At 38.7% G+C, this 11,360-nt stretch overlaps 1 protein-coding gene across 1 annotated transcript in view; it reads left to right on the top strand.

Moving 5' to 3' along the window:
* The first annotated feature begins 9,937 nt into the window (after positions 1-9,937).
* The window catches only part of LOC141512509 (cytochrome P450 4X1-like), a 47,264-nt gene continuing 45,841 nt past the window's right edge, over positions 9,938-11,360 (top strand). The window contains exon 1 of the mRNA XM_074221505.1: positions 9,938-10,219. Within this exon, the coding sequence (XP_074077606.1) occupies positions 10,040-10,219 (180 nt within the window). The 5' untranslated portion in view covers positions 9,938-10,039. The remainder of the gene's footprint in view (positions 10,220-11,360) is intronic.

The raw sequence follows: 11,360 nt of genomic DNA, 5'->3' as shown, positions 1-11,360 counted from the left end.
AATTATCTCTTCTGGATCTGTTTTCAAGGTCAGTTGTTTGTCCAATGAGATATTTCACATTTTCTTCTAATTTTTGTTTTTTGGGGGAATTTTTTTCTTCCTGATTTCTTGCAAAATTTCCTTTAGTTTCATTCTGCATTTGAAGGAGTTATTTTCTTCAGAGAGTTTTTTTAATCTCCTTTTCCAGCTGGCTAATTCTGCTTTTTAAGGCATTCTTCTCCTCATTTGCCTTTTGCATTGCCTTTTCCATTTGACCTAAACTGGTTTTTAATATGTTATTTTCTTCACTTTTTTGTATTTCTTTTACCAAGTTGCTGGCTTGGTTTTCATGATTTGTTTGAATCACTCTCATTTTTCCTCCAAAATTTTTTTTGAGCTCATCTATAGCCTGAGGCCATTTTCTATTTCTCTTGGAGGTTTTGGATACAGAAGCTTCAATTTTGTCATTATCTGAGTATGTATTTTGATTCTCCATGGGACCAAAGTAATTTTCTGGTCAGATTCTTCTTTTTCTGTTGTTTGCTCATTTCCTCAGCCTGTGACTGATTTACCATACTTCCAAGGCTTTAGGGTTTTGGGGGGAACTCCATAGGGACCTTAATTCCTCCAAGGTCTTATAAGAGGCTCTGGCTGCTCTCTTGCTTGTGTTGAGGTCCTCCCTTCTTCCCTGGAGTTGTGAGGATAGTCCCTGCTCAGCTATGGTGGTGTTGTGGGTGTCCATACTGCACCTGGATCTGAGTATGGGCAAACAGCTGAGTCCTGCCCCAGGGAGAGCAGAGAGACCTCTGCAGTCTCCCCTGACCCCTTTATTGTCTATGGGCTGAGAGTTCTGGGTGTGCTGGGTGGTTCTGCCAACCCCCACTGTAGGTTCTCACCACAGGGTTGCTGTGAGGCTGGAGCTCCACTCTGCACTCACCCCCTCTGCCACAGACTCAGGCAGTCAGCCTGACTGTGCTCCACTGAAGCTTTTTCCAACCCCTGGTCCCAGTGGAACAGATCTTTCCTGCAGAACATCTAAGTTGTCTTGGACTGGGAAATTTTATCATTCAGTCATTCTGTGGGTTCTGCCCTTCTAAATGTTGACTAGAGTCATAATTTGATGGCTTTTGGAGTTTTAGGGGGAATGAGTTTCCAGGAAGTCCTAACTTCATGTGACCATCTTGGTTCTGCCCCTGTTCTTTATTCTTGAAGAGAATCATGACAATAGGGAGGTGATGCCATGGCATGCAAGTGAAAAAGGAAAGAGTACATGAGAACCTTTATTTACTAGAAGGAAAAATGGAGTCTTATCATAGCCAACAAAGTCACCAAAAATATGTGAAAGACGATGTTAAGAGAGAGGAAAAAGGTATGGTAGAAAGAAGTCTATAGTTGGAAATCAAGGATCCATATTTATCAGGATATTAATAAGTATTCATTTTGCAACGTCTTTGTTAAGTACTAGAGCCACAAAGTAAAGGAAATACAAACCATGGCCTCAAAGAGTTCACATCATTATAATAGAGAAAATGCAAATAATCAGGTAAACAAATATATTTGTGTGTATGTGCTTATACAGAGTAGATAGGAAGTAATTTCAGAGGAGAAGGAACTAATAATATATGGAGAAAGGGGGAGTAATGGATTAGGTTGTAAAGGGTTCTAAATGAAAAGCATAGGAATTTCAATTTGATCCTCATGATACTAGGGAGCCACTGAAGTTTATTTAACAGGAGAGTGACATGATCAGACCTATACCTTAGGAATATGATTTTGAAGGGAAGAGATAAATTTGAGGAAGTAAAAGCCATTATAAAATTTCAAGTAAGAGGTGGTAAGGACCTGAACTTGGATGATGTCTATGTATGTAGAAAAGGGGAGGACATATCTTTAAGATGTTAGAAAGAAATGACAAAAAGAAGTTGGTGATGCATGAATATAGCTCAACAGAGAGACTCAGGTGGAATATATAGTCACATGAATATTCTGCATAGAGGTGGTAAGTGAATTCAAAGGAAATTATGAAGTTATTAATTGAAATAATAGAGAGTGAAAAGGGTATATAAGTGACATGATGAATATAGTGCTGGGCCTGGAATCAGGAAGCTCTGAATTCAAATGTGACATCAGCTACTTGCTAATTGTTTGATTTTGGGAAAGCCACTTCACCCTGTTTGTCTCAGTTTCCTCATCCACATAATGAGTTAGAGAAGGAAATAGCAAACAACTTCAGTAACTTTGCCAAGAAAACCCCAAATGGGTCAAAAAAAGTCAGACATGACTGAAAAAACTAAACAAAAAATAGAGTGAAAATAAAAGGTTCAGGACAGAGATTTAGGGAATCCCCAAGGTTTACAGGAATGATATAGATCAAGAATCACCAGTAAAAGAGACTGAGAAGTGATCAGATGGATAGGAGAAGAACCAGAAGAGAACAATGTCATGACAATTTAGAGGAAAGAGCATTTAGAAGAATAGTTGACAAATAGTATAGTTCAGAGAGATCAAAAAGGATAAGGATTGAGAGATTGACATTAGAATAGTTGGATTTGATAGAATAGTTTAATTTTTCCAAGCTCTCTGCTTTCATGCTTCTCTTGGCTGCATTGGTTTAGGTTGTGCAAAAATTATTTAATTTACTATAATCAATAGTATCTATTTTTCATTTCATAATGCTCTCTCTCTCTCTCTTTTGATCATAAATCTGCTCCCTCTCCAGAGATCTGACAATAAACTATTACTTATTCTCCAAATTGGCTTATGACATCACCTATTATATCTAAATCCTATAATCAATTCAATGAAATTGGTTATCTTGATACAGGGTGTCAGGTATTTTTATTGGTATTTTATTGGTATTTCCATAAAATGGACCCTTATTTTTATTTATTAGTTCAATAGTTTTTACTTTTATTTTTATTATTCTCTCCTTTGTTATTTAATTGAAGATTTTTATTTTGTTCTTTTTTTCTAGTTTTTTTTAGTTATATGCTCAATTTATTGATCTCTTTGTCATCTTATTCATGTAAGCATTTAGAAACAAAAAACAATTCCCCTAAAAATTGCTTTGACTGCATAAGTTTTGGTATATTGTCTCATTATTGTCATTATCTCAGAAAAAAATTATTGATTGTTTCTCTGATTGGTTGTTTGACCCACTCGTTCTTTAAAATTTAGCTGTCTTTCCATGGTTCTCTAATATATATGTATATATATATGAATATGTATATAATTTCATCACTTAATGATCTGAAAAAGATGCATTTAATATTTCTGCCTTTCTACATGTGAGATTTTTATACCCTAATACATGGTCAGGTTTTTTGGTAGAAAAAAATATTTTCCTTTATCTCCCCATCCAATTTTCTCAAGGGGTCTATCAAGTCTATCTTTTCTGAAATCCTATTCATCTTCTTAACTTCTTTCTTGTTTATTTTATGACTAGATTTACCTTATTCTGAGAGAGGGAAGTTGAAGTACCCCACTAGTATTGTTTTGCTATCTATCTCTTCCTGTAACTCAATTAACTTTTCCTGTAAGAATTTGGACACTATACCATTTGGTGCATATATTCTTAACATTGATATTACTTCATTGTCTATGATATCTTTCTTATCTCTTTTAATGAGATCTAGTTTTGCTTTTCCTTTGTCTGAGATCAAGATTGCTACCCTGTTTTTTCTTAACTTCAGCTGAAGCATAGAATATTCTCCTCCAATATTTTGCCTTTACATTATGTGTATCTCTGTGCTTTAAATGTGTTTCTTGTAAACAAAGCATTGTAGGATTCTAGTTTTCAATCCACTTTTTTTAAGGTTTTTGCAAGGCAAATGGGGTTAAGTGGCTTGCCCAAGGCCACACAGCTAGGTAATTATTAAGTGTCTGAGGTCAGATTTGAACCCAGGTACTCCTGACTCCAGAGCCGGTGCTCTATCCACTGCACCACCTAGCCACCCCCTCAATCCACATTCATATTATGAGAGAGTTCATCCCATTCACATTCACTCCCTCCAACCTATTTTCCCCACTTTTACTTTTCTCCTTTCACCCTCTCCCTCTTCACCCTTGTTTTGCTTCTGACTACCACATCCCTCAATCAGCTCTCCCTTCTATCAGTCCTCACCTTTGCTTTAGCCTTTCTCCTCTTCCTTCTACCATCCCATTTGCCCTCCCTTTTTATCAGATAAATTTCTAAACCCAAATGATTATATCTTATTCCCTCTGAACCCAATCTTATGAGAATAAGATTTAAGCAATTCTCATCCTCTTCTTTCTTTCCCTCTAATATAATATGTCTTTTTTACTTCTTCATACGATTCAATTTACCCTATTCTGCTTTTCCCATCCATCTTTTCCCAGTATAATTCTTTTTATGCCTCGTTTTTTTATATCATCACATGAAAATCAACTTATTTATGCCATTCTTCCTGTCTAATTATACATCTTTTCAATAGAGATATAGCTATCAAGAATTACAAGCTTCATCTTCCTGTGGAGGTATGTAAATAGTTTTATCTTATTGAATAACATTTTTCTTTCTTGTTTACCTTTCTATTTTTTTTGGTATTCATGTGACCTTCTATTTTATCTATTTACATCTTTTGAGTCTTGTATTTGAAGATCAAATTTTCTGTTCAACTCTGGTCTTTTCATCAGGAATGTTTAAAAGTCATGTTTAGTTTAGTTTAATGTCCGTCTTTTCCCTTGAAAGTATATGTTCAATTTAATTTATTCTTGGTTGTAATTCAAATTTTTTGCCCTCTGGAATATTATATTCCAGGCTTCACAATCCCTTTATGTTTTTTCCTTCAACTGAAGCCTGATAGATTCTGCTCCAGTCTCTTATTTTAACTCTGTGTGTTACTCTTTCAAGTGTGTCTCTGAATAATATTGGATTCTGGTTTCTAATCCATTCCATTATCTACTTCCATTTTATGGGTGAGTTTATCCCATTTACAATCACAGTTATAATTACCAACTCTGCATTTTCCTCCATCCTGTTTTCTTCTGTTCATCCTCCTCTTACTCTTTTTAAATATCTTGTATCTCTTCTAAAGTCTCTTTTGTTTCTGACAACTGCTTCTTTATTGGCTGGAAATAAGACTAAATTGAAGGGATCTCCACATGCTTCAGATCTGACCTAATCTGCTACATTCCTGTTTGGAAGCTCTATGAGAATTAAAGAAATTAGAAATAGTGTTTCTAAAGACATTTCCACCTGGCCAAGGAAAAGTCACCATTTTACCTTTGGATGTCCTAAGGTTTTGGACAAATGAAATGATTATAACAGAATTAATCCTGTTAGATAATTTTTAAGGGAAGATTTCATTAATCTAGATAAGATAGTTTACCTACAAGACAATGTTCAGCCTCATGGAACTAACAGAATACAGAATCAAAATTGAAATGCTTTAAGAAATAAAGAAAACGATCATAATCCCCCTCCATCCTAAAGAGGAGGACAATATTTAAGATGTGTCATATTCCAGAATTGGTTATATGAATAAGTGTTAGTAAATGTATTCTTTCTTTTTTTAATTTTTACGTATTTCTATAAAAAAATGGAATACTCACATAAAGAACGAAGGGGCGATAATATCAAAGGAAAAAAGGAATGAGATAAATTTAGCCTACCATTTCTTTTTTTTTAGGTTTTTGCAAGGCAAATGGGGTTAAGTGGCTCACCCAAGGCCACACAGCTAGGTAATTATTAAGTGTCTGAGACCAGATTTGAACCCAGGTACTCCTTACTTTGGGGCCAGTGCTTTATCTACTGAGCCACCTAGCTGTCCCTAGCTTACCATTTCTTAAATTAAAATATTCTAATTATTAAAAATATTTTGCTTTAAAAAAGATAATAAGTGAAATAGATAAGTTCTAAAAGTAAAGTTGTGTAGCAATTTAAATTTCATAAAATAAAACCTAAGTGCATAAGCTACTAGGGAAGGGAATTTGTAACAATTTCTGGGCTAGCAGAAACTAAAATAATTTGGCAGAAAACAAGTTTCGGTCATCATTAACACTGTACACCTTAATGAGTTCCAAAAAGACAAATGATTTTAATTAAAATGACATTTTTTTAAAGAAGAGAGAAAAAATTAAAAAATAAATTTAAAAAAGAAGAGAATAAAAGCATTGCAGCTAGGTGGCACAGCGGATAGAGCACTGGCTGTGGAGTCAGGAGGACCTGAGTTCAAATTTGACCTCAGACACATAATATCTACCTTAGTGTGTAACTTTGAGCAAGTCACTTAATCCCACTGCCTTGCAAAAAAAAATGGCAAAAATGATTATACAGATTACATAAAATTTTGGTAAAATTTTTCCTGAACAAGTTCAATGCAAGTAGAATTAGAAAAAATTTATAAGTTAGAAAGAAAACTTTGTATTTAGTCTCTCTGATAATCATGGTAATGATAATTAAAATGATAATGATCCTGGGGGGCAGCAACAGGTTTGTGATCTAATCTATTTAAAGTCTCCAAATTCTAAGCAACTCTGTCTTTGGAAATGCATTTATGAAACATATCAGTACTTACTGGGAGTCATAAACTAATTTTCCAAGCATGGACTGAATGGAAAGAATCCTAGCCCTGGTCTAGGAAAGGTCACTCTCTTCTCTTTGTTCTCATTATTATACCAAATCCCTATGATGTTTTTGTCCTTTGTTCTTAAAGATCATGATATCAGGAAGGTAATGCCATGACAAGCATGTGAGTTGGATTTGAGTGAGGGGGTGCTATGCTTAGTCATCAACTTCACTTTCTCTTCCAGAGTCATCTTTCTGGCTCCAGGGGTCCTGAATCCAAGACAATCAGGGTTAAGTGACTTGCCTGAGGTCACATAGCTGATAAGTGTCAAGTGTCTAAGGCTGGATTCAAACTCCTATCCTCTTGACTCCAAAGTCAGTGCTCTATCCACTGCACCTAGCTTGCCCTTCCCAAATCCCCATGCTAGATGTATATAAAATGAAATACATAGGACAGGAAGGAAAAGAATGAATGAATGAACATTTATTAAGTCCTTTTTATGAACTAAACATTGGAAATATAAGTAGAAATAAAGAGAAAACAATTTCAGAAGCTCATTTTCCAATGGGGAAGAAAACACATTTAAAAAATGTTTCAACTGCCAAGTCATCTAGAAAGGTCCCATGGTCAGTCCTTGGGTAGCAGCAATAAAGAAGAGAGTGATACATGTCCTCTGAGTCTCCAAAAGTTGTGGTTGCCAGAAGAACATTATACACATTAATAATATGGAGTGATGATCAACCATGATGGACTTGTTCATTTCAACAGTACAATAATCAAAGACAATTTTAAAAGACTTGTGATGGAAAATACCATCCACATCCAGAGAAGGACTGTGGAGTTTAAATGAAAACCAAAGCTTATTATCTTCAATTTTTAAAAGTTTTCTCATGTATTATGTCATTTTTTTCTCTCTCTAATGTTTTATTTTCTTCTGTTTGGATCTGATTCTTCTCTTATAACATGATCAGTATCAATCAGTGCTTAGCATGATTATAAATGTAAAGTCAGTATCAAATTGCTTTTTGTCAGGGGGGAGGGGAGAAGGAAGGGAGGGAGGAAGAAAAGTTGTAAAACTCAAAACCTTGCCAAAAAATGATTTGGTAAACACTACCATTGCATATAGTTGGAAAAACAAATAAAAAATATTTTAAATTGTGGTTGCTAAAGAGGTTATATTTGCAGCTCCCACAGAAGCAATGGCCAGGGTGCATCTCCACTTGACTTGCTTCCCAGGGTGATGGTGGTAGCAACTGGGATTGAAACAGAATGAACTGGTCTTCCTGGGGCTCTTAGACTTATCTGCCTATTAGTGGAATTTAGGCAGTGTTTGTTACTAGTGGCAAGAAACATGAGTTTATTCGCCATGGATTTCCACTTTGCAACTTCTCTAGCTCAGACCCTCCTCACCCAGCACCAGGACTGACCTGCTCATGGTCAGTATGCCTCAAGAATCTCCCCACTCCAAGTCATCCTTTGTTCAGTTATAGTCATTTTCCTAAAGCACATGATGATGTCCCATCCTACACATGCTCAATAAACTCCAGTGACTCCCTTGCTCCTAGGATTAAATACAAAATGTTCCATCTGGCATACAAAACCCTTCAAAATCTTACCTGCCCCTACTTTGCCAGTCTTCTTACATGTTACCCTCATGACACATACTCTTCAGTCTAATGACACTAGACTCCTAGCTCTTTTACACACATAATGTTCCATCCCTCCATTGTAGTCATATTTTTTAGCTGTCCCCATACCTGGAAACTCTCACTCCTCAGATTCCAAGTAAAATCCCATCTTCTATGGGAAGTTTTCCCTAACCCCTCTTAATTCCAGTGCCTTCCTTATCTATCCTTTATAAAGTTTGTTTTGTTTACATTTGGTTGCATGTTATCTCCCCCATTAGACTGTAATCTCCTTAAGGATAGGGATTGGGTTTTTTGCCTTTCTTTATATCTCCAAAACTTGGCAAACTGGCATATAGTAGATGCTTAATAAATGTTTATTGGTTGATTAATAAAGATTATTCCCTCACTGATGAATGTAGGGAAAAACAGGAAGTGGGGCCAGCAGTCTGGAAGCATTGCTATTAGGAAGGCACTTGGGTTCAGGGTCCTGGACTGTTTCCATCAAGGTCCAGGGGAGGTGCTGATTGGGGTGATGGCACTAGCTTCTTTCACCTGGTGCACCCTGAATTTTCTCCCTCACAATATTCTGGTGATTTAGCTAAACTATCTTCCCTGGTCCCAACATGGAGAATATAAGTGTAGGGATGACTTAAAGCTGGAAGGTCTCTTAAGACAAATATTGCTAGGGATTGTGGGGAGGCAACATTAGAAAAAAAATGAGAGAAATAATCAAGGCTGAGAAGGACCTTCGACCTAACAATGTCTGTCTGTGAGTAAATAAGCACGTATTGAGCACTTACTATTTGCCTAGCCCTAGGATAAGAGATGGATGAGGTGCAAGATAAAAACAGTCCTGCCTTCAACAGTCTTCTTCTTCACGGACCTTTTCTCATGGAAGAGAAATGTAAATAGCTCCATATAAATCAAAGAGACGAAAGATAATCTCAAAGGGAAAACAATGGGGGGTGGGGGAGTTGAATTGCATTGAGAAGATCAGGAAAGCCTTCCTAGGGAAAAAAGCTAAGCTTGGGTGAGTCTTGAAAAAGACCAGGAAAACTAAGAGGTAGGTTGAGGAGGGCAAGCATTTAAGGCCTGGGTATCAACAAGAAGGGAGGTGGGGTGTCTTGTGCTAAGGCACATAGAAATTATGCTGGTGTCTCTGGTTCATAGAGTGCTTTGGAGGGGCAGTTAAGTGTCGCAGTAGATAGAGCACAGGCCCTGGAGTCAGGAGGACCTGAGTTCAAATGTGACCTCAGACACTTAATAATTGCCTAGCTTGGGCAAGTCACTTAATTCCATTGCCTTAAATAAATAGGTTTTTTTTAAGTGCTTTGGAGAAGTGGAAACCATAAGATTAGAACAAATGGGAGAGGCCAGGTTGTGAAGGGTTTGAAATTCTTCCTTGAATTTTAAAACACAATATATAAGGTGGGAGGAGGGGGAGAGAATCTTAGAACAGATCGAGAACAGGAAATGGAAGAGTAAGAAGAAATCTGAGAACTTTGTATGAGTGGTCGGGGTGGAGGGTGGTTAATGGGGGAGGGAGAGCTAGTGGACTGAGTCTTGTCAGGCTTTTCATCTGAATCAGTTTATCCCAAAGATACGGCTGTACCGAGAGGCTATTCCTTAGGAAGAAAGGCAGCCTCTTACCTTTTTACCCCACACCCCCACAGCTGCCAAAATTCTGGACCCAATCAGGTGATCAATCCAAAGAAATCCTGGAGTGTTGCAAGCTTCCTGCCCCTTCCTTGTGGGCCAGGCTATACTGGCAGTTCTCCACGCCTCTGCCCTAGAGGAGGGAAGGGGGAGACATGTGTGGCTTGAGGCTGCCCCAACTTCCTCATAAGAAGCTGCTGCCACCACCTCCTCGGCCCTCACTTAGCCTCCCAGGAGCTCAGCAGCATGGCCTACCACATATTTCCTAGGCTGGAGAGGCCCTGGGCTCTTTCCTTGCTCTTGATGTTCATCCTAATCCTGGTGAGCCTGATCATCAGGCTCTACCTCCGACGCAAGGAAATGCAAAGAATCCTGCGCCCCTTCCCAGGGCCCCGTGCACACTGGTTCTATGGGAACTATAAGGAGGTAAGAGACTTTGGCAGGATTTGGGGTGGACAGCCAGGACAGAGGGAGGAAATGGCTGCTGCCCTTGACTGGGAGAATACTGACCAAGAGGTCTAGGTCACAGCCAAGGGAGGGGTTTCCTTCTGTAGGAGGCAGAAGATGGGTCTTAGAGCAATGCGCATCTTCATTCTGTGTCTGCAGACATCTCCTGGTCTCCTCCCCTCCTGCCCCACTAAAACTTTGTCACCAGGACGGTGATGCCATCCTAAGTGCATGAATTGGATTTGAGTCGGGGGGACTGTACTGAGTCACCAGCCTCACTTTCTCCTCCAGAGCCATCTGGGGTCAGTGGCCAGATAGGGATCAGGACGACTGGAGATGGCCCTGGATGTGAGGCAAGTAGGGTGAAGTGACTTCCCCAGAGTCACAGAGTTAGTAACAGTCAAGTGTCTGAGGAGAGAGTGACTCCTGACTCCAGGGCCTGAGCTCTATCCACTGCAGCACCTAGCTGCTAAACTTGCCTGGATTCACACAGTTACAAAGTGTCAAGCGTCTAAGGCTGGATTTGAACTCAAGTCCTCCTGACTTCAGGGCCAAGGCTCTATCCACTACACTACCTTGTCATGACTCACATTTATACAACTTTTCCTCCTTCTCACATTGTCTCATCTCAGCTCCTGGACACAGACACAAAGGCTCTTCCTCTCACACACTCATCCACACACACTCACACAGACACTTAGGCTCTTTCTCTCACACACTCACCCACACACACTCATACAGAAAAAAAGGTTCTTTCTCTCACACACTCATCCACACACACTCACACAGACACATAGGCTCTTTCTCTCACACACTCATCCACACACACTCACACAGACACAAAGGCTCTTTCTCTCACACACTCACACAGACACAAAGGCTCTTTCTCTCACACACTCACACAAACACAAAGGCTCTTTCTCACACACTCATCCACACACACTCACACAGACAGATAGGTTCTTTCTCTCACACACTCATCCACACACTCACACAGACAGATAGGTTCTTTCTCTCACACACTCATCCACACACACTCACACAGACACAAAGGCTCTTTCTCACACACTCATCCATACACACTCACACAGACACATAGGCTCTTTCTCTCACACACTCA

The sequence above is a fragment of the Macrotis lagotis genome, chromosome 2 (assembly GCF_037893015.1).
Source record: "Macrotis lagotis isolate mMagLag1 chromosome 2, bilby.v1.9.chrom.fasta, whole genome shotgun sequence".
NCBI classification, from domain to species: domain Eukaryota; kingdom Metazoa; phylum Chordata; class Mammalia; order Peramelemorphia; family Peramelidae; genus Macrotis; species Macrotis lagotis.
This window is presented reverse-complemented; position numbering and strand designations above follow the sequence as displayed.